The sequence below is a fragment of the Pseudorasbora parva genome, chromosome 5 (assembly GCF_024679245.1).
Source record: "Pseudorasbora parva isolate DD20220531a chromosome 5, ASM2467924v1, whole genome shotgun sequence".
In the NCBI taxonomy this organism is placed as follows: Eukaryota; Metazoa; Chordata; class Actinopteri; order Cypriniformes; family Gobionidae; genus Pseudorasbora; species Pseudorasbora parva.
The window spans coordinates 24,409,098-24,433,210 of record NC_090176.1 but is presented as its reverse complement, the minus strand read 5'-3'; the positions used below and the strand labels follow the sequence as shown (position 1 = coordinate 24,433,210).

The following is a 24,113-nucleotide window of genomic DNA, read 5'->3' as shown; positions in this document are numbered from 1 at the left end:
TAATAATGTGGTTATAATGTATGAAATGGACTGAAAATTAAATGTCATTATTAATTCTTATAATCTTTCTTCTTCTCACATTCATTTTCTACAGTTCTAACTTCAGTTCACAACTTCACCATCTGTGTCACCAATTCCCTTTGTCTCCAGAATGTGCATACGCACAGCTCAAAGTTTGCTTAAAGGTGCGCACATTCTCCCGTCAAGTTTGTTTTTTATAGATCACAACCTTTGCGTGGGAATTGGCGTACATATGTTTCCAGCCCCATTTTGCGCGTACGCACGCTTTATAAATGAGACCCCTGGATATTACTCAAATAAAAAAATCCCATACTTTTTCAAAATGCTAAGGAACCCTGTGTAAAAGATCAGCTGGTGGAACAACACTTGAGTGACATTTTGCTGCTAATATAAATATGACAGATGAGTTTGTGTTAAAATTGTGCACATGCATGACTTGCGACTCCTCTTGATTCCTGATTGATTACGGATTTATTTTGGAAGCATAAGTTAAAGTAGATTTAAAAAAAAAAAAAAAAAAAAAAAAAGTAAACAAATGAAGAGCATTAGAATCACTGCCACCAAAAAAAGAGTTTATAAATCCACAGCTATCATAAAGTTGCATAAAAGCTGCATAGTTTAAAACTATTACAAAGCAAATGACTAAATAAATATGCATAAATGTATAAATATATATCAGTGCTGTCAAATCAATAAATAACACCCAAAATAAAAGTTTGTGTTAACATATTTGTGTGTGTACTGTGTATAATTATTAAAATATATACACTAATTCATATTTATATTAAAGTAAGTGCAAGTTCATATATATATAAAATTGATATTATATATGAATTTAAATATTTTATTTATAAACTAAAACATATTAAATATCTACATGCATGCTGGCTAAGTCAAAGTCTAGACTTGAAACCTATTGAAAAGGTTTGGGATTTAGTGGATTCAAAGATTTATTGTACAAAATTTCATCAAACGTAAGTCTTTGGGAACAACCAGAAACTCTTTGAGAGTCATTAACAACAGAGGCCGTAGAAAAGTACTGTACGTAAAAACAACACCAGCAAGAAATACAAGCTGTTATCAAGGCCAAAGGACGCCATACAAAATTCAGTTTTTTGGTTATGTGTGAATAAAGACCAGTTGTTTCAGTTTGTTATTTGCCTAATAAATGACCAAAAAAAATGTACTTTAAAGGAACACGCCGACTTTTTGGGACTTAACTTATTCACCGTATCCCCAGAGTTAGATAAGCAATGATATTACGCAGCGCCTGAAAATAGGCTAACTTCTGTCAACATAACCAACGTGACAATCTGTTCGCACAAGAGAGCTTGCTGAGGACTTTTTCCAGGTGCTGTGTAATATCATTGCGCCGCTGCACCCATGGTACGGCAGCAAATAAGGTTAAGTCCCAAAAAGTTGGTGTGTTCCTATAAACATGTTTTTTAAGATTCCTAAAATATTTGTATTTTCTTTGTTCTTTTTATTAATGTGTGTGTGCATATATATATATATATATATATATATATATATATATATATATATATATATATATATATATATATATATATATATATATATACTTATATATATATATACCCTGACTCACCAGAATATGGTCCCCAGAGGAACGCACAGTGGCCCCAAACCATTGATTTGACTTAAACTCCATTTGCTCTCCATTGGAATTCTTTCTGTCATCTGTGATGGGAACGTCAGAGGAAGGGGGAATGGGGAAGGAAGAGATATGAAGGATGGAGGGGGTGGAAATATAAGTAAGTCAGTTCATTTAATTGTCATAATTTCCTTTGCAGTGAACTATACTGCTCTTCCAATAAGTACAATCTTGTCTACTGGCATGTTCTTAATTCCAGCTGATTTCAAAAGGTCTGATATGACAAGCATCTGAGTTCACAGATCAAAAAGTTGAGCTGATACGCAATGCCACACTCTCTCATCCTCTTCATTACCAAAACATCTGAAGTTCAATCCAAGGTCATGAACACTGGCAGCTGAATCTATTCATGGCATAATCAAATTAGCAAAACAACTTCATAAGCAGACACACAAGGCATGGATGATTTGTAGAACTTTGTTTGTTACTTGCACAAATGTTCTGACATCATTCTAATCATGAAATCATTCTCTAGTTCTAACATTCACCATAGAAATTAAACCTTTCAAAATGTGATTTCAAAAAATACTTGTGCTTGAAATTTTTCCTAAGTCTGTATGATCCCTCCCACACACACACACACACACACACACACACACACACACACACACACACACACACACACACACACACACACACACACACACACACACACACACACACACACACACACACACACACACACACACACACAATATTCTTCCCTGTGGCCTTGGTTCATCTCAGCCACAGCCTCAGGAAGCCTCAGCTGTTCATCAGTCTGGGCTACTGAGCTGGGAATTTCCCAGTGTTTCTCATGGTCAACACAGTCATACGGCTGGTCAACAACACCCAGGCTTTACTAGAATTAAGCACTTAATTATGCCAAACAGCACAAAAGGGGAGTTGACGGTACAGAGCCCCAGTGGAAACACAGTTGTGTAATGATGCTGTAACGGTTCAGCACGAATGTTGTTACATACATATTTTTCCATCTCACACTTCTGACATTTTTCTCTAATCTAGATTTTACCAGCACCTCAAACACTCAGCAGGCCCGTCAGCACAGAGAACACTATTGTACAGCCACGTCATTCACAGTTAAAACATGTCAGGACTCGGTTATGCTTAGGCGGTTATTTAACAGAAGAATTGTTAAGATTCTTTAATGCAGTAGTGACTGTAACAAATATAAACACTATGGTATCTGCAGTAAGTGCACAAAGAGAAAATCTCAAAGGACTATGGAAAATATGGTGGCCTCAAGAAGTATTTAGATACTTATAAGTATCCTGGAATATGGCCATGATGGGTCTACTCTACATGGTTGTTTAAGAAATGAAAAGCTACACACTCCATCAGTTAGGGTTTGAAGAACCGATGCCAAACATACATGCTAGAAACATAATAGTCACTGCAATAATGATCCAACCATTGACTCTTAAGCATTATCCGATTTTTTAATTTGTAAAGCATTTTCACACAAAAGGTCATTTGACATTACATTCTTTCCCCAAATCAATTTAGTTTGTTATTTAAAATAATATATCATAAATAAATACAGTGAAATTGAAACTAAAAAAGGTTTCCAAATTCCATTTGGTTTGGTATTTAATACAAATAAATAAAAACAATTAATAAAATATCACTAAATATCATTATTATACACTCCAAACTTGTCTGGTTATTGCTTACAATGGAAGCTTTATTCCACCATGGAATAAAACTATGTAAAAGACCATTTTTATCCTACAATTCTGAGATTATATCTCACAACACTTACTTTATAACTAGCAATTACGTGTTAATTGTGTGTGTGTGTGTGGGGGGGGGGGGGGGGGGGGTCAGATATAAACTGAGAGAAAAGATAAAAAATATCTATAACACACATATGTGAGTTTATATCATGCGATCATGAGGGAAAAAAGTCTGAATTTAGAAGTCAGAAAAAGCAATTACTTGTATTATTTTTGAATCATTGGTAGAAAAAAAGCTTCCATAGGTTAGTCTGCTCATAGATGCACAGCATTAATTTAAGCTATTCAATACATGGTTCTTTTTTTTAAACGAACCTCTTTAATGGTGAAAAGACCACAGAAAGGAGTATTTCAGTTGTTGGTGAGAACTCTAAACACACTGAGATAATCCAACTCAAGACCTTTTTGTTTGTCTGGCTCCACTTTTAACAATCCAGCTTGGCTGGCAGGGTAAATCAGGCAAGACTAGTCTATAACCGCCACTGAATGCCAATGAGATCTGGCACAAAAAACCGTGCCTATATTCAAGTATACATAAGGCTAAACAAAGTGCTGTTAGTGTGAAGATTGTTTGTGTACATTTGCAATCTAGTTGGTAGGCCAGCACACCATTTTATGAATGGTAAAGAAACTCCATTGTCTGTTGCGGGACACTGCCAAGCATGTGAATTCGAAAACATTGTAATAACAAATCACACAATCATAGAAGTGCCCTGAAACGAATCCGGACTCTCTCTCCTGGTATTTTTCCTCCATCTATTGAAAATATTTAGAGCAAAGCTGATATAACCTAATAAATCATTAAAGAGCCACAGGCTACTCAGAAGGCCCTATAATAACACTGACAAACCCAACCTCTTCCACTACTAGCATGCAATGTGAATCAATAACAAAGAAAAGGCTTTAAATAACAGCATGGGGGAGCACAGAATACACTATGATGGCTGAAAACACAGTGCTGAGTCTTACCAGTGCTGTCAAACTCGATCTGTGTGCATGAGCCGCTTTTCTGCCAAGGACAACTGAAGACAGCACCCCTCTCAGTGACTACAGAGGGGGTTTGATCAGACGTGTTTGCCCTGGGCGCACCAACCAGTATGTTTAATCTGGAATCAGAGGGTAAAATGTGCATTAAAACTATTTTTTGTTAAGTAAAAGGGGACTAAGGGGAATTTTTTTTGCACACAATGATGTCCAATTTTTCATATTTTGTTATATTTACAGTCTATATATATATATATATATATATATATATATATATATATATATATATATATATATATATATATATATATACATATATATATATATACACACACACATTTTTTTAGTACTGCCCTTTGAAAGCAATAAGATACACATAAGACACTTATACATTTCCCTCGAAAACAAATTGGGTATAATTTACATTGATCTTCAAATTCAAGTGCATTATGCCAACTTATGCATTGTGTTTCTTTCTGGAGCATCATTGTATGTTTTAATATTTTTTTTATAGTTGTGTTTGAGTTGAGTGTTTGATATTTATATATCCAAACAAGTCTGTCTGTAGATCTCCAGCTCACAAAGTTTCCACACAACTTCATCTACTCACTGTTTGTTATCAGGATTGAAGAAAGCCACAGAAAATCCAAAGTAACTTCCCGGAGGTCCAGAGAAAACTGAAGGTTTACTGATGTCCAGATTAAAGGAAAGTGTCCGTGTGCAGTAAACAAGAGCCACTAGAGCCCAAAGCCAACAGCGGAATTGATGTTTCCCCATGTTTTGTGTCTCTGTAGCGTACGCGAGTAGATGGAGATCGGGCTGTTTGTGAGTCGGTGGATGTCTTGATCACATAAGATCGCCACTGACTCCGCACTCCATAATAACCCAATCAAAGCAACACTCACACTAACAGCTCGCGGAAATGCCCGTTACATTATTCCAAGAGTGCCGCTGCAATAAAGCTCGTCTGTCCCGTAAAATGGAAGCAAAAGTCTAAAGTAGGACACAGGGACACTGATGTAGTCCAGCTCGGATGGAGCCGCGGGGATGTCCCACTGAACAGGAAGTGAAAATAAACCAGCCTACTGAAACGTCACGGTGACGACACGAAAAACTTCCGAGCAGACAGACATCACATCAGCGGGCATGGACTGCATGACTTAAATGGGCATGAATTGATAACCATTTTAAAAATGACATAAAATCGTTGCGATTCCAGACAAGAGTAATTAATTCTATTGATAACGTGGGTTGCCGCATGTAGAACTAGTTAAACAGCGCCACCGTGTGTTAAGAACCGTGTGTTAACGGAGCGAATTTATAATATTTTATTCAATCCAGTCAACAATAAAACGAACTAGTGCTGTCAAATCGATTAATCGTATCCAAAATAAAAGTTTGTGTTTACATAATAATATCTTAAAACATAATAAACATAATAAATACATGCATGTGTATTTATAGATACATACTAATTAACACACACACACACATATATATTATGCAAACACAAACTTTTATTTTGGATACGATTAATCAATCTGACAGCACCAAAAGAAACATGGGTTTATTTATTAAGAGTGAAATTTCTCGTAATGTATAGGCCAAATAGTGTATCCTGCCTATATATCTTAGGCATTGTGCTAGTGTAGCTACACAACAAATTTAAACAAAAGCTGTCAGCTTTTTATCAGTAAATCCTTGAGATTTTATCCACAAGGTCCAGATAACTGTGACAATTATAAATGACTATTTAGAGCCTGAGGATATTTTATTCATATATGGACTTGTCAGTGATTCATGACTTTAAATGCAGTGAAGTAGGTCTCCAAGAATGCAGCCTAAATCCCCCTGGGATCCCTAGGTTTTGTATGAAAAGGAAACATTGCATGATTTTTTTATTTGCTGGCTGCATGGCTTGTCTTATAAATAAAGACATGGGCCTATGTTAAACCCTTAACATACTGTAAACTCAAATGTGTATGAAACAATTGGTCTTTTATTCGGTGTCATAGAATAAAAGGCTTGAAAAGATTGTGTTTCCTGAGGAAATAAAAGGCACCCGTTGCAAACTGGAACACAAACGACATTCTCAATCTCTGGGGAACAAAGTCACTTTTGTTTTAGAACTGACCGGTCATGCGTGTGGTCAAAGGGGCTTTTGGGACCATGTGATACATGGCAGAGTGGCAAAATAATTTAGTTTGCATCAAGAGCATTCAACAAACATACTAAATAACTTGACAAATGAACATTCTTCACTTGAATTATTTTGCTTACAAGAACAGGAATGAGGGACAGAATGTTTAAACATGCCATGTACGGCGAATGTTTTAAAAGCCTTCAAATGATTTGCAACAGGAAACAGTCATGGTCTTATTTAGCATGGTCTTGATTCTGCCTTTTCAGAACCACCATTTAAATGTTGGGTAAGATTTTAAATGATTTTGGGAAAAAAAATCCCAGATGCTCACTAAGCCATCATTTATTGAATCAAAAATACAGAAAATTTAGATTGTGCAAAATCTTACTGCAATTTGTTGTTCGATAAACAAATGAATTCTGTTGTTAAATCCTGATTTTACCATTCAGGATTTAATGGTAAAATCATTTTTTCAGGATTCCTTGAAGCCTACTGAAGCCACAGTTTACAGCCACTACTCATTGCCTTGGGGATTACGGAGCGATTCCCTGCCTCTGAACTCTCCTTCCCTTAACCTGTCCCTGATAAATGCTGCCCACCCAGTTGTTTCCGTTCTTTCCGCTGGCTCTATCCATCCCTGGACTCAGCTCTGTCCTGGCAGCTGTTTCCCTCCTGCTGTCCGGCTCCACACAGGCTTCTCTATCGCCAGCTCTGCCTTGTGAGACTGATCCTTGCTTCATTTCAGGCCTCCAGACCCATGACTTCACCTCGGCCTGTTAGCCCGTCGACTCTGCATTGGCTCCCTTGATCCTCTGGCTTAGCCATGGTCCATCGTCATCCTGGTTCTACCGCAGACATCCGGGGCTTTAGCTGCACCTTAGCCTTCCACCCTTTTGGTTTGAGTCAATTAGGGCCGGGCTTGGACCAATTATTTTTTGTTATTTTTATTTATTTTTTACAGATTGTAAAAAAAAACAGACCTCATAAACACAGGTGACAGTTGACTATGCAGAGCATCAGGGAGAAGTTGGAGCATGAGTTACTAAAAGTTCCTAATGATTCGGGAAAAGCTGCATTTTGAAAGAGATTTGATTGAACAGTAAATGCTATTTTTCTTCACAACACTCGAGTTGTAAATAAACAGTGAATGATGACCACCATACATGCCTACAGTTCAACGGATTTAAAAAAAGATTTATTAGCCTATTAGTTAGCCAGTTGGCGAAGATTTCTTCTTCTTTACTGCATGGTTATGTTTCTATGTCTGTATTAATATTTATAGGCATGATTGTCGGTGGTGTTAGTTATGTTTGCTGCTTATAATAAAAGTTTACCTTTAGCATGTGTGTGTTTGCGTCAATAGAGATTGACATATTTTATAGATTTGTATGACAAGACTGGCAGGAATTAATTTTGACATTGTCATATTGATGTATACTACTTTTGCACTTTGAGATTCTTCGAAATGTAAAGTGCGTTATAAATAAAACCTATAATTATTGCTTGGAGTTTCATATTGTTACTGTACTAGCATCTTGCGTTGGATGTAGACAACACAGGATATTATTGTTAATGTTGTCTCACTAAGAAACTTCTAGTTTAATCAGAAATTGTTTAGACAGTCAATAAGTGGATAAAACACTACTTAATGCCCGCGGGGACATAGTTTGAATTGCCGCTTCTCCAGTAAGTTATTAGACGCTGAATGAAGCCTGCTATTGCCCAGGTTAGAAAAACTGTCCGTGGTGAAATGGGCCACGCAAACAAACAACTTTTAATTAAATTGTTGCGGTATCTGGTTATAGATAAACATGCCTGTTGACAGTTTTGTTCAGTGGGAAGGAAAAGTCCCCACGTCCCCTGCACAGCTGGAACATAACATCTATTTCCATGATCTGTCATTTTCGCTATCCTCGCATGCGCCGTATACAAATGTTGGGGCGTACATGTTAATGATCCCCAGCGATTACATCACAGTTGCCGTTTGCCTAAAAAATCACCTGTTTTTCCGTGGTGTTTTTCACAAACAAGATTTACATATGAAGGAGGAAATAATGGTGTTTGAGACTCACTGTATGTGACGTACTGAACCCTTTGTCATTCAACCATGCCATGGTTAATTTAATTTTTCATCCTAGGGCACAAAACTGGTACTGCAATCACTTTCAAATTACTAGAACGGTATTACTCCCCTCCCCCCAAACACCACGGGCCAGGGCAGGGTTAGGGCTGTGCAGGGCTCTGGACCAAGGCTCCACCATCATTCTACTTATAATCTCAAAATATTTTTTGAAAGAAACTATTTTAATATCAGTCAGGCATTTAAATGGATAAATCAGGGTTTATTCTGTAAGAATGACTGTCCATGATCCTGCTTTAGCTACTCACCAAAGAAATAAACACATATTAAATATGGAGAGTCTCACATTAAATATTGAGAGTTCAAACATATATTCTTACCTGTGTATTATCTTAAAGCTTCTGCAAAGAAAAAAAAAAAAAGCCCACGACAACATACACAATGGAAGGCACCATCGACAAATCAAAATCAGCTGTTCCTGTACATAGTGTCATGGTCACCCTCCACTTGTAGATAATTTCAGTACGAGACACTCACTGCTATTGGTGGGGGCTTGCGGCCTTGCGCTGACAGGAAGCTTAGACTTCATTTACACATTTCTCTGGATAAAGACTGCAGGTCTTAAAGGTCATAGAAATAAGCTCACACCCACGCTCAAACTTAGGCACAATTTGAATTACTTCCATTATTATTTGTACAAATATGGGAATGGTCCAGAGTTGTGACAGGAGAACGTCCCTTTGCATATTTTATTTAGCCTCTAATGACATGTTTATTAGAGAATTAGTCCTTCTCAGCACCTCTGGCTATTAAAGACTTTTTTTCAGTCCAGCAGTTGGAACTAGATAAATACAATCTATAGAAGAAGACAAAAAAAAAAATGAAACTCCTTGTATTCCCTGCACCAACCTACCAATGGTTATTAAGCTGAGATTACAAGGTGATGGGGAAAGTACCCTACCCTCAGGTCAACGACCTTATGCAGCTGTTATGAACAATCCTTTCAGTCTATATTTAAAATTATTTTGATATCAGGGCAGGGCTTTGTATGTGATTTAACCTATCAAATGGCAAAATTTTTGATGCCTTTGTGTAACCTGAAGGGCTCTGTAAATGATTTATACATACACTGCAATGCATTACTTATTTGTGTGAACGAGGCGGGGGTGATCATGCTTTCTCAGGCAGATCAGAGGAAATACCAGTCGTCTGACCATGTTGGCCATATCTCAACAGCCCAAGCAATTAGTGGAGTAGTGCTATGTTAAGAATGTTTATGATCTGTGGTTAACATATGGACAAATTCCGTTGATGCCTGACATTATATAAACATATGATTTCAGATTAAACAGACTGCTTTGAGGTGAAAAGCTCACCAATTATGAAGGGGAAATGATATACAAGATTCTTCTTGAGTTGAGTCTCAATTTTATTTAAATTAGATTTCTTGAGAATTTCATTTCAAGCTCGCTTAGCCTTATATCAACCCATTCTCAAATAAGAGCTACAATAAGGCACCTTAAGTCAAAATCCGATATATATTGCAGTGTGTTGGGTGTTAGCTTAGCTTCACACTTAGTCACCATTTGTTCACAGACTTCATACTCATTCAGTTTTGGAAAACGAGACTAGTGTCTAATTGAAACACGGGTCAAATATTCAGAAGCTTCACAGTATCAGTGTCATAAGCGGTTGGAGCACTTGCAGGAAACCCCGCTGACGCCACATCATCATCAACTCAAGTATCATCCACCTCCTCGTCGTCTTTGTTAAAAAAAGCTCAGGCCTGAACTCAAACACTTCCCTTCACTTGACCTGCAGGTCAGGACATGAAACCATGAGAGGCGTCATTCATCGCAACAGACGAGTTTCAGAACGGCAAGAAGAACCAGGAGGACACAGTAAAAACAGCAGCTAACGCAAGATCTGAGAGCTTTACTGCCATCTTCTGGTCAAACCACAGCATCACCATCAAAACACCCATTTCATTCAGAGCCAAGCAGCCTTTTTAATGCACACTACATTTAAATAACAACTCCCCTATTTCAGGTGACAATGTAGATGTCACAATTTTTTTAATCAGGCAAAGATAAGGATGAGTTACATTGTGTTTCACTCTATTAGTGGCAGTTCTCTCGTTCTTACTCTGTCTCTATCAAAACCTCCAGTGAGATCTCATTTCCTTTCTCTGTATTTATAAAAAGTTTTTTTTTTTTTTTTTTTACTGTATTTGCTGTTTGCATCAGTGTCAATGAAACACTTGGACACCATAAAATGAATGAACAGACTATTTGTTTATGTCAAATTATGTTAATGATTTAAGATCACTATTTAGGCCTAAATCTTGCCAGAACCTACACTATGTCTTCGCTTGCTTCTGTTTGGCCACTGTAACACATTGTGTTTCTAATTCACAACCTCCTCAAGTCTCTTTTCAAGCAAATATTCCATGACATATGCAATTACAAAAATCAAGATGCGGGTTATCGAAGATAATCAGCACGTCTAAATCTATTTAAAAGTAATACAGAAAAAACTACAAAAAAAGTGATCTAGTAACCTAAACTAAATTTTCATGATCTACCAGTTAAGAATAGACTAATGAACAGGTTCTCAGAGTTTAGTGGAGGAATCTTGTATGTGTTTAGATATTGACAGATATTTAAATAAATATATTATACTTAAAAATATTTTAAGTAAAATACTGATGTTAAAACATAGGAGCATATTTAATGTTTTTATTATGTGCCATATACATCTGGGGAAACTTCAAAATGTTCAAAAAACAGTTCAAAATGCTTGTGCTACATCTGACTAGCAGAACTGGTGTGCAATGTTGTCAGACGAAGTGTAAGCATTTTGACCTGCGAGTCTACACTTTCTCCGTTGAATACGGAAGGCGAACGACATAAGGGTGAGTAATGACAGAATTTCTTTCATTTTTAATTAAGAGCTATAATTAGGCATCTTAACTCAAAATCAGTATCTGATATCCTTTTATTTACAATTTCTTGTGTTGGTGGGAGGGCAGTTTAAAACAATTGAATACAAAAGGACAGACACATTACTAGTTGATCTCACAAGCTCATCGTTGTCACTTTCCCACTTCCTGAAAACACTTTAAACATCAAATTTAACTAGTAATGATGTCGTCGTCCATGTCTCCTTCTGTAAGGCCAGATGCTGCATTTGCATCCGAGATTTCACATTCAACACCTCAATCTGATCAACTGATTATTGAACACTTGAAAGTCAGCATCACACTTATTCAGCATTTACATTCTGATCCTGATACAGGCATGCAGTTGGTTACATGTTAAAAACAGTAATGATACCGATCAACTGATCCTTTGTCTTCATTAAAGCAACATTTAATCAGCAGAGAAGAGGAAACCAGATTCCAATAGTGCTTGAACATCTTAAGAGGATTTATGTTGGATCATTTCATACGCATGACCTTACAAAGATGATCATTTAATCAAATCTTCCAAAAGAGATTGCAGAAATATCAAATCAACAGCCTCATAAATATTTGGAGTATGTTCCCACTGTAGAACTAGACCCTCACCTGACTGTGCTTTTGGGGGTAGACTGCAATTTAAAAAAAAAAAAGGGCAAAAAGTTAAATCTTAGAGAGAACAAGAACACCTACTCCAGTCTCTCTCCTGTAGCGTCCCGGGACATCTTGAGTGATGAGGGTGCATATTGCAGGCAGAGCGGTTTCTGACATGGCAATTCTGGTGGTAGTTATTTGTGAAAATATAGTCATTCACTTCAAGCCATGTGTAGTTCATGAATGCAACAGTCCCGGTCTTCACTCGTCCAGGTCCAGTGTGTTGAGCTCCTCCTCCAGTTCGTCTAGGTCCTCCCCAGTGAAAAGGTTCTCGTCTACTGGCACCGCCTCGGCCTCCTCCTCATTGGTTTCGCCGTCCTCCAGTGACTGGTCCTGGCTGTGTTCTCCATTCTCCATGGCTCCACCCGAGGCTTCACTCAATTTATTGTCTGTAGAAATAAAAGAGATCAGTGACATCAGAAAGAAGCATGTGGACATGAAGAAAAGAATCAGAATAACATTCATGGATAATCGAGACCCGATTGTGAGTTATTACACTTGTTCGGGATGAAGTCAGATGCTCTAAAGCTATGTTCACACTGCAAACCTTAGATCAGATTTTTTTTATTTAGCTGTTCACAATTTATTTATTTATTTTTAAATACGGCCAATATCAGATTCGAGCGTAAACGGATCATGGTCCTGGATCATTTAGACCTCACTGCCCCTGCATATTAACTGAGTGATCGAAGAACTACCGCACATAATTGTGATGAATGTCAATTTAGAGCAGTGGTCGGAAACATTTACGAACAATTTATCGTAATTTTTTTTTGACTCATCAAACAGAGATCCGCTCTCAGCAGAAAAAAAGCAGCCAATTACAATTGTACTACAGCCTACAAAAGTTAATGAAAAGTTAATGATAATATTCAAGTTGTACCGGCCATGCATGTTCAGCGCGACAGCAATCAACAAACCACTTAAGTTTCTGTGGTAACAGCTCCTGCACTGGGATTCAAGCAGGTGTAGCTCAAAGGTAACCCAAAACCATTTTTAGAACAGCAGCGAAAATGTAAAAGTATAGTGTATAAACTTTAATATAGACATATCCTTTTATTGAAACTGTTTTGCTAAGCTTTAGCTTTTGCCAAAGACCCTTGAGATAAATAAATATGTCATTTATGTTAATCCACACAGATTTCAGTTGACGAAATTGATTCATTAATAAGCGATAAGTCGCAAACTGAATTACTGAAAGGATGCTGTGAGCGTACTCCGAGCGCAACACAGATGAGCATAGTAGCCTTTGTCTTCGGTTGTGCACCTAAATCGCCAAATAAACTGAAATATATACACTCACCTAAAGGATTATTAGGAACACCATACTAATACTGTGTTTGACCCCCTTTTGCCTTCAGAACTGCCTTAATTCTATGTGGCATTGATTCTACAAGGTGCTGAAAGCATTCTTTAGAAATGTTGGCCCATATTGATAGGATAGCATCTTGCAGTTGATGGAGATTTGTGGGATGCACATCCAGGGCACGAAGCTCCCGTTCCAACACATCCCAAAGATGCTCTATTGGGTTGAGATCTGGGGACTGTGGGGGCCATTTTAGTCCAGTGAACTCATTGGCCCTCATTTATCAATCTTGCGTAGAAACGGGTGTATATGTTGGCGTAAGATTATGCGTACACTCCTCTCACCGCCTGATTTATGAAGCTGTGCGCACCTCTGCAATCCAGGTGTACGCAATACCTGCCCTTGATAAATGCGGCGGCTGAAAACGATCGTCATTAGAATAACACGCCCCTATATATTCAAGTCTCCGCCTCCTCCACACCCTCGTTTTACACCATGGACAAACAGAAGACGGCAAAGAGGGGAAACTTCTCCGACGTGGAGATCGGGTGCGTCTCAATCATCTCACTATGCACTAGTCAGGGCACTGATTAGGACATAAGTCAATGGGCTGACTCCCTGATCAGTGCTCTGACTAGTGGACTAGTGAGATGACTGAGCCCGATCTCCACGTTGAGATGCGCCCATCGAGACCATCACCAGGGAAGTGGGAAAAAAAACCGAAATTGTTTTATTTGGGAGTTTAAAGAGTGGGATTAAAGGCACCTACAAAAATAAAATATGGACACAAATTACGAGTACTCTTAATAGTGTGGAGGTTGAGAAGCGCACTCCAGCAGTTTAAAGCTGTTTGGATAAATTACCACCACAATGCATTATTTTACAGCACGTTTTGAAACAATTAGCATTTAATTTCGTGTCACGCCACATGTATTGGGGTGTACAATAGTGATGATGATGTGATGTGGAGGACCATTCATTCACATTAATAATTACATGACAATTTGTAAGATTCTTCTTATTATTATTATGATTATTATTCTTAATGACGCTTGTTATTTAGAAGAAGAATGTCGTTTTTATTGATTTTATTATTATTTAAAAGAAGAAGGTCATTTTTATTATTTTGTTATCAGGCTCGCGACTGGAGGAATACATATGCCTACAAATCAAACGCTTTGGTAAAGTCACACAAATTAAACATTGACGTTCATGTTGCACAAAAATAAACACTGAATGTTGTTGTTGTGGTTTTTAACAGTGGGTCATAATATAGCATATATTGTCAGTGCGTTTTGTGGTGTTAGGAATTGTTTTTCTGCGCATTTTCGCACTAACTCAAACGTGCGTACACCACCTCCTGAGCTGGCGGAGGATTTGAGCGTGCCGTACGCCAACGTCCATATTGATAAATCTCAAAGTCACCGTGGGTTTGGGTGTACGCAAGGTGTACGCTGGAAATTTGGTGTACGCACTTTTGATAAATGAGGGCCATTGTCATGTTCAAGAAACCAATTTGAAATGATTCGAGCTTTGTTATATGGTGCATTATCCTGCTGGAAGTAGCCATCTGAGGATGGGTACATGGTGGTCATAAAGGGATGGACATGGTCAGAAACAATGCTCAGGAAGGCTGTGGCATTTAAACGATTCCCAAATGGCACTAAGGGGTCTAAAGTGTGCCAAGAAAACATCCCCCACACCGTTACACCACCACCACCACCAGCCTGCACAATGGTAACAAGGCATGATGGATCAATGTTCTCAATGTGAATGTCTCAACAGAAATTGAGACTCATCAGACCAGGCAACATTTTTCCAGTCTTCAACTGTCCAATTTTGGTGAGCTTGTGCAAATTGTAGCTTCTTTTTCCTATTTGTGGTGGAGATGAATGGTCCCCGGTGGGGTCTTCTACTGTTCTACTGCCTCAAGGTTGTGCGTGTTGTGGCTTCACAAATGCTTTGCTGGATAACTCGGTTTTCCCAAGTGTTTATTTCAGTTAAAGTTGCTCTTCTATCAGCTTGAATCAGTCGGCCCATTCTCCTCTGACCTCTTGCATCAACAAGGCATTTTTGCCCACATGACTGCCGCACACTGGATGTTTTCCCTTTTCACACCATTCTTTGTAAACCCTAGAAATGGTTGCGCATGAAAATCCCAGTAACTGAGCAGATTGGGAAATACTCAGAATGGCCCATCTGGCACCAACAACCATGCCACGCTCGAAATTGCTTAAAATCACCTTTCTTTCCCATTCTGACTTTAAGTTTGGAGTTCAGAAGCTTGCCTTGACCCGAACCACACCCCTAAATGCATTAAAGCAACCGCCATGTGATTGGTTGATTACATAATATGCAATAATGAGAAATTTAACAGGTGTTCCTAATAATCCTTTAGGTGAGTGTAGAGATGCCAAGTCAAGTATTCACAAACACAATAGAAGTAAGCACTGTGCATATTTGAAGAGTTCGGTTGCAAAACGCGATAAACGCCATTTTTTGACATTAAGATTTTATTTTTGGAAATCACTGTTTAGATGTACCTTAATCTGTGTGTGAATTGATGCCATTAATAAGATTTAAAAATGTACATTTTAAGCCTCCTACAAAATGTATTTTTTCACAAAACGCGATATCCGCCAGCCCAGTTTCTTTACAAAGTGTGATAAAGAACATTCAGGATGCTGCGCGAGCTTAGGATGTCACGCGAAGAGAGAGTCACCGCCGGTGAAGTGCTCCGAGTTTGCTCAGTGATTTAACGATAATAGCAAAACAAAAAACATATTTGTAAAAAGAGGATTCAATAGGCTAACTAAAAAAGGTTTACCATTTAATTGTTTATACTGTAGGCGAGCTGTCATTCACGTGGGCTACGTCAACAGCTGTCTGTCAGACAGAGAATCAAAGCTTCAGAGTCAGTCAAGCTAATGTTAGGGCTGGGCGATATGACGAAATATATCGTCTGGATGATAGAAAATGTCTATCGTTTAATATTAGGCTCTATCGCTTACGCCACGATAATGCGTTTACGGCAGAATTTTACGTCAAGATGCACCTCACGCCACGGCATGCCCATGCATGCTGCAATACATAAACAAACATGGAGGAAGACGGTAGTAGACGCGGTTCAGACCAGGGTAATTCTCAGAGTAATTATGCCAGAGTGGTGGCATAAACGCTCAAAACAAACTCCAGACACAGACGCTGCAACGGGCTTACGCGTTCCACTTTACGCGTGGCACACCATAGCTATATATTGAAATATTTTAATGGCAGGTGTAGGGATGGCGAAAACTAAACATTTTCTTGACTGACCACCGAGCCTCATTAGCCGGTTGAAACCGGTTAACCGATTAGTTTAAAATATGCTGCACTATTTTAAATAACAGCCGCGAGCCGCGCTCTCTCTCTCTCTCACACACACACACACACACACACACACACACACACACACACACACACACACACACACACACACTGTCCTAGCACTGCCGCCTCCCTTCCACTCACGTCACTTTTTTTAAATCCCCCACAGCGCGAAACACGTGTCCCGCAAACGCGCCGCCGAGGAGCTTGTTTGTAATCTGAGGACAATGGCTCCTTAGTTTCGAAATGGTTTGGGTACAAGGTGATCGCGTTGAAAGTAAAGGCATTTGTCCAGCGTAAGAAGCTCATTTGAAACATTGCCGCGGCTCATTAAAGAAAATGACAGCTCCGAAGAGACGCCGCTTTAGTTCGAGGTAGTGCTAACAATAATAAAGAAAGACGATCAACACCTTATGTGCTACCACTGAAATGTAGATATTTCCAAATGTAAGCCCATCTTATGCGGAATGACGCTTCATACTGTCGTCTGCCCTGACTCTAACCTCGAGTGTTTAGCCTGTTTACTTTTTGCAAACCTTGTGAGCGCGCAAACCCAAACGCTGTGACCTCGCGCCAAATGTTTTTATTGGTTTATTAAGTACAAACAGGCGAGTTATGAAAAATTGAGTGTGAGGGATTTGTTCACTTCACACAAAAATATTTTGGAATGAGACGGCTAACTGTAGTAGCGTTTAGTCCACTGTATAATAGCCTAATTTAGAGATCACTTTTTTTTTAACCGACAACTTTGATCGGTTAACGTTGATACGGTCAACCAGCAGTCAAACGGTCATCGGTTAACATCCCTAGGCAGGTGTTAACTTTAGCAACTGTCTTGCTTGAAAAAAAGGTTCTAAATAAAATAAAAATGAAGTCCATACTACCTTTATTTGTTTTGTATATCATTTCAAACTGCATTTCCACATTGCAATTTTGTATAGACTATTCATAAACTGAAGTAACAGAAAAATTGCTATATCGTTATGTATATCGTTATCGGGATATCAAATGAGCTATATCGGGATATGAAATTTTGACAATATCGCCCAGCCCTAGCTAACGTTATGGATTTCGATGACGGATTGGAGCCGGTCAGGAAGGCATCTAAATAAAATCATCAAAGGGAGAAGACCAAACAGGCAAGGCATTCAGGGGAGGGAAAACATCCAAAGATTTATTTTGGTCATCGTGCGACTGCGAGTAACGTTGGTCTGCGCATACACACACACACACACACACACACACACACACACACACACACACACACACACACACACACACACACACACTAGCTTTTCTTAATGGTATTACAGTAGAATAATATAGCCTATGGTGGATATATAGCGTTTTGCAAAAAACAAAAAAAGAAAATTGTTATGTTATGTATGTTCTGGTCAAAACTAACTCGGAATCTTATTATTATTAATCAATCTTTGTATATAGGCCTACTATTCCATATATTTATGATGTATTGTTTTTTTTAACCAATTTAAGATGTTTGACAATGTTAAGATAAATATGTTGCATTTTGGCATGGTTTTTGACTTATTTATTAACTATTTATGGACATAAAATTAAATAAAAAATATCCTGGATTTTAAGAATATTGTGTCCCTGGCCTACACTGAGCTCAAGTAATAGTTTAATGTACAAAAAATTGTGAATTAACTTGACTGATGTCGTCTTAAATAATAATGTCAAATAACCAAAATTCCTCAAAATGGATATATCTCGTTTTGCAATGAAACTCTTCATTTACACATGAAAAGTATTATATATATATATATATATATTTTTTTTTTTTTCACACTGGTTATTAAAAGTAGAATATTAGAATGTAATAACGTATAACGTAATAAATAATAATACAACCTTTTTCCGCTGCCGCTCCCAATTTCATAAGCTACTCCAAATTAGCTATGTGTCAGAAAAACACGTTTAGTGTGCCACACAAGGTATACTGAAGGAATTTACAGTGGATCCTCATTTTCATCTCACGATGATGGTAAGCAGGTCTGGACCTCTATTTTTCCAAGGTTTATATATAATACAGTTTAAAGGTTGTAAAATAGTAATTCAAAATCCAAAAAAAAAAAAAAACCTGTACTGAGAATGATTTTAAAAGACACGAGAACAAAAACTAAATTGAGCTGGATGATGACACTAGTACTGTCTGTGCTGTAAATTACTGTTTAGCTTTACAGCTAAATCGACTTCATGATTGATGAATTTGGCAACATCAACACTGCTATTGAACTCAAGTGAAACAACATTGAACTGACTTGAGCTGAGCACTATTGTCTGCCGTAGAGCTTTTTTTCAGCTGAAATTAACTTGATTCATAATTGATTACCTTTATTGAAATGTATATATTTGTTTGTTTTTAAAAGTAAAGCTGCATTGAAACAATCTTGATAGATGGTATAAAGCACATGGTATATGGAAATAAGGTGTATTGACTAGTAAGGAAGATATTCAGCGCCTCACCATCTGTATCATTTGCAGGAGGAGCTTTGGCAGAAAACCTGTCCGCTGACGCCACCGTTATACCCGCGTTATCCACCTCTTTAGGGATAAATCTAGCAATGTCAATGTCCTGAACATCATCTGAGTCCTCCACCTGGAGAGACAATCATGTTAATAATGCTGAAAGACTAAAGAAGGAAAGAATTAATCTATTATTGCATCTAGTATTACATGCAAGTGCAACACAAACAATAAAATGAAACATCACATGACTGATTCATGCAGGATGAAAAATTGCATTATTTGTATGTAAAATATTTATATAATTTAAGTCTATGAGCCACCGGAGTGGTATTGCATCACCTCGTTAGAAAATTCAGAGTTGTCGTCATCATCATCATCAGCGTATTTAGTATCATCTGCCCCCTCATCGTCATCGTCAACGAGCTCAGGCCTGAACTCAAACACTTCCCTTCCACTGACCTGCAGAACATGAAGCAATGAGAGGCGTCATTCATCGCAACAGACGACAAGAAAGCAAGAAAGAGAACCAGGACACAGTAAAACAGCAGCAAAAGCAAGATCTGAGAGATTTACTGCCATCTTCTGGTCAAACCACAGCATCACCACTATAACACCTCTTTCATTCAGAGCTAAGCAGCCTTTTTATGCACAATACATTTAAATAATAGGTCCCTTTTTTCCGGAGACTGTTATTTTCAGTATTTTAACTGACTGAGTTTTTTTACTTACTCCAAGAGCTCTGCCGGCATTGAAGTCGGCTTTCTTTCTCGCCATGTCCTGCTCTTGTTTAGCCAGTTTCTCTAGCCTTTTCCTTTTCTTCCAGGCCAAGAATGTTTCAAGAGTAATTCGGGTGACGTTTGCTCCCAGGGCAGATCGCTACAATCATAACAGCGGGTCATTACAACTTGAACATTTCTGATAAATCACTAACAGATCCAAGGAAACAGTTACTTTACACTCATGTTCTGCGACACTCTTAAAAATCTCTTCGCTTCCTTCTCACCTCGGTCTCTATCAGATCCTCCAACGAGATCTCCTCCTCATTCTTCTCCTCTTTCTTCTTGTCTTTCTTCAGAACGAAGCCCACAGGAAGAGCGTGGCGGTACATACAGTTGTCGCCTCCACCAGGACAAACCCAAAACCAACCGTATTTGTTGATTTCAATAGCATCAAGGAAATGCTTGCACACCTTAAAATAAAAATTACATGGTAATTTCCTTTTTTGATTACAAATGAAAAAAAAAAAAAAAAAACTCACCACACAAATCACATCAATCACTATACTATATTGTAACTATACTTCCTGCCAGAACTTACAATTTGTGTCTTTGCTTTCTTCTTTTCAGCTTCTCCATGCTTCTTGTTCACAACCTCCTCAAGTTTCTTTTCGTCCCAATTGTCCATGGTGTCTGCATTCAGAAATTAACAAAAGGTAACAATAAGGGTTTGAAATATCAGTTGCTTTTATTTGATTAACTGCATCAAAACAATAACAGACCCATTGACCAAAGCAATAGTTCCACTTTTCCAAACCCCAATAGAAACCTTCTTAAACATGCTAAATTATCTGTTTTCAAATGTATAAATGTACACAATATTATGCTTTTTTTAAGCTCCATGAAAGTCCTACTGGACTGACCTTTCTCCAGCTCGTCATCTCTGCCGTCCACATACAAACTTCTTTTCTCACATTTCCTCTCCAAGGTGAGGTCATGAGAGAATTTACACTTATCACCTTTGGTGCACTGGCCTTGCTTGAAGAAAGCACATAGCACAGACTTTGGATCCACACCTGAAATTAAGCAGAAATTCATTAAGATGATCAAAGATAGAACAAAATATACAGATCAGCAATGATCAAAGCAAGACGACCCCACTTATCATAGAACTACTTAAACTACATGCCATTTTTTTAACCACACTCTTGTTGCACAAACAAAACATTTATAATTTTGACCATACAATGTATTTTTGGCTATTGCCACATATATAGCCGTGCGACTTATGACTGCTTTTGAGGTCCAGGGGCACAATTTTAGTCTAGAACAACAAACAGATAAGCCGCATGTTCACACATTGACTCTGCACCTTTCAACAGAGGACAGATCAAACAAAGTAACTTGTGCTACTTATGTGTTACAAATGTAAAACAATTCCATTACTTTAGTAGGTTTCTTATTTCGTAACTTGTGTTACCCCAAACACTGTGTGTGTAAACAGGTGTGTGGGGAATAAAATATATATTGTAGAGCATGATAGCTTATTATTTTGCTCAAAAGCATGTCACACAAACAAAACCTATTTTTCTAACCAAATCAATCGCTGTAGTTTTAAACACAACTACGGTATATGATTATTTTTGGAATCACTAAACTATGTTGATTACAACCACAGATGACTATAGATGATTTTAAGAAACACACCCCTGATTAAAATTAAGATGCATGATTCAGATGAAGGTTTAGAATAAAGTTGTGTCCCTCATTCAAAGGTCCAGTTACCTTTGCTGACTTTCTGAGCTGCCACCACTGGCTTAAAGAGCTCGTTCAACTCAGACAACTCCTTCTTCTTGTCTTCCTTCTTTTTGTTCTTTTCAGTTTCTGCAGCAGCCTACAAATAATACAAAATGCATCACAGACATCCGTGACATTGGTCTGGAAATGCAGTTTTAAGACAAGAACACTAAAATCAATATCACGATCATTACCTGCCGAGCATTTTGCTGTCCACTCTTGACCTGCTGTGTCACAGCTTTAATGAACTTCTGTTGTTTAGCACCTTTTTTGTTTTTAAGTCCAAAGGTTTTATCCTGTCAGAAACAATTCAAATTCACAGTGACATGCTTTTCAAATCAGTTCATACTAAATAAAACAAGTTACATAACCAGGATGATAACATGTAAAACAGCATGTTGACAAAATAAGACCAATATTAACAGCCATATTGCTTCAAGCAAGTCATTTCTTTCATAAAAAATATGTAGAATTAATAATGAACACAAAGCACAAGAGATTTACCTCTAAAACTGATTCATATTGAATAAGCAACATAAAAGTATTTTCAGATCAAAGAGTCACGAGCAACCTAACAATTCATTTTGTCACACTCAAATAAAACATACAAACGACCCCTATTGATGGTTAAAAATGCTGTCTAGATGAGCAGTTCACTGGGTTGAGACAGCCTGAATGTGGCTTAACGTTACTAGCAGTACTTTGACTCCATTCGGTAATTTCCTCTTTGATCACCACAACATCGACTATAACTGTTTGACAGCTTAGTCTAACCGCATTAAACAAAAATATAGCTGCTTATGCTGTCACTCCATTCATTTTATACTGTAAATTTCATTAAAAGCTGCTGGAATGCGCTAGAAAGTGAACCAGAGCACAAGGCCCAGTGTTCAGCGTGCTGCATGAGTGCTAAACGCCGCAAATTTCACCTCAATGATCTTCTCTTTTTTCTTCTCTTGGGTTTTCTTACTGCCTGTAGCTGGAGGTGGCTTTTTCGGAGGCATGTCGCTTAAGACAATCCAGTATAAAATTGATGAAACCCTGACGCCGTGTGTGTAGCGCCGTATGTCCAGGTAAGCGTAGGCTAACCACACTAGCAGCCGCGATGCATCCTGGGAGCCAAGGGCGCGCATGATGTGAGCGCACGTGGCATAACAGAGCCATCTAGCGGTCGCTGGCGAAATTTCTGTCACTGTTTTCTATTTTGTGGATCATTAGGCTATCTAGTGGCACTTTTGACTAGGCCTACTTGAAATTTTGACAAAAGACAGTTCTTTATACTGTTTAATCTCAGTTATATACAGTTAGACTAAGTCCGGATATCCTGTTAAAAGCACATTCAGGGATTTTCAGAGATACCATTTGAGGTTTTCACTAGGACAACTTCATTGGTCTTTATAAATGAACGTCATTCTTATGGGAAATAAGATAATGTTTTGTAATATTTTGTGGTTATCTTTTAAATCGGACCAATCTTCAAATTGTTTGTTATAAATCAACATCTCAGGAATATGTTATGGGATTTCTAATCAAATTGGGACTTTCTGTTAATGCATCGATTTCACACATCAATAGAGAACACCAGGACCTAAAGTATGTTTATCAGGTACATAGAAAAAGTTTTTTTTTACTGCTTGTTCAATTTGCTTAATTAACATGAGCTAAAGCAACACAATTGCTATATATTTTGTCCTAACTTCATTGGATTGTATTCAATCCACTGAAATATAACTTTGTGCTGTGTTACATGAATGATTTGTTTTGCATTAACTGAAACTGGGCGGGGCTTGTTAGTTCCAAGCATGCTTTGCATATGGCTAAAAGAAGAGAGAGTAAATGTTTTATTTTATATGTAAAAGTGTTATTTTATGTATTTCTGAACAATATGAGAAAGGGGGAGTCTTGATTGTGTTTTATAGTGTTTAATATTCAATTAGGTTTGAATTATTAGAACAATTTAAATAACAATGGGTTACCATTGGGGGGAAGAGGAGCATTTGGTTAGGCTGTAGATTGATGTCCAAACTGTGCTGAAAGAGCCTTAAACATGCTAATGTGTGTTATTGATAGCTAAACATTAGTCATTGGCTAGTTCAGTATTATAGCCTAATTCATTTTTGTAACATTAAAATATATGAAACTGAACTGGATGAATGAATATCTGATTGAATGCCTGAATTGTGTTA

At 37.8% G+C, this 24,113-nt stretch overlaps 2 protein-coding genes across 2 annotated transcripts in view; both read right to left on the bottom strand.

Annotated features, from left to right (window-relative positions):
- The window catches only part of itgav (integrin, alpha V), a 34,771-nt gene extending 29,295 nt beyond the window's left edge, over positions 1 to 5,476 (bottom strand). Inside the window, exons 1-3 of the mRNA XM_067443574.1 lie at positions 5,027 to 5,476; positions 4,402 to 4,538; positions 1,631 to 1,722 (exon numbers count right to left, since the gene is read on the bottom strand). Of these exons, the coding sequence (XP_067299675.1) occupies positions 1,631 to 1,722; positions 4,402 to 4,538; positions 5,027 to 5,193 (396 nt within the window). The 5' untranslated portion in view covers positions 5,194 to 5,476. The remainder of the gene's footprint in view (positions 1 to 1,630; positions 1,723 to 4,401; positions 4,539 to 5,026) is intronic.
- A 6,142-nt stretch (positions 5,477 to 11,618) lies between these two features.
- zc3h15 (zinc finger CCCH-type containing 15) lies at positions 11,619 to 23,051 on the bottom strand. The gene is made up of 10 exons (XM_067443573.1): positions 22,857 to 23,051; positions 22,122 to 22,223; positions 21,916 to 22,024; positions 21,054 to 21,206; positions 20,732 to 20,823; positions 20,418 to 20,603; positions 20,144 to 20,290; positions 19,754 to 19,873; positions 19,412 to 19,544; positions 11,619 to 12,641 (listed from the first exon to the last, which is right to left on the bottom strand). The coding sequence occupies exons 1-10, from the start codon at positions 22,929 to 22,931 to the stop codon at positions 12,454 to 12,456; spliced, it is 1,305 nt and encodes a 434-aa protein (XP_067299674.1). The 5' UTR covers positions 22,932 to 23,051; the 3' UTR covers positions 11,619 to 12,453.
- Positions 23,052 to 24,113: the final 1,062 nt, after the last annotated feature.

Coding starts and splice junctions, on each gene's coding strand:
- zc3h15 (XM_067443573.1), bottom strand. CDS start 22,931: ATGCCTCCGAAAAAGCCACCTCCAGCTACAGGCAGTAAGAAAACCCAA. Junction 20,604..20,731: donor AGAAAGCAAAGACACAAATT/GTAAGTTCTGGC, acceptor TTTTATTTTAAG/GTGTGCAAGCATTTCCTTGA. Junction 12,642..19,411: donor TCCTGCAAATGATACAGATG/GTGAGGCGCTGA, acceptor TTATTTCTACAG/ACAATAAATTGAGTGAAGCC.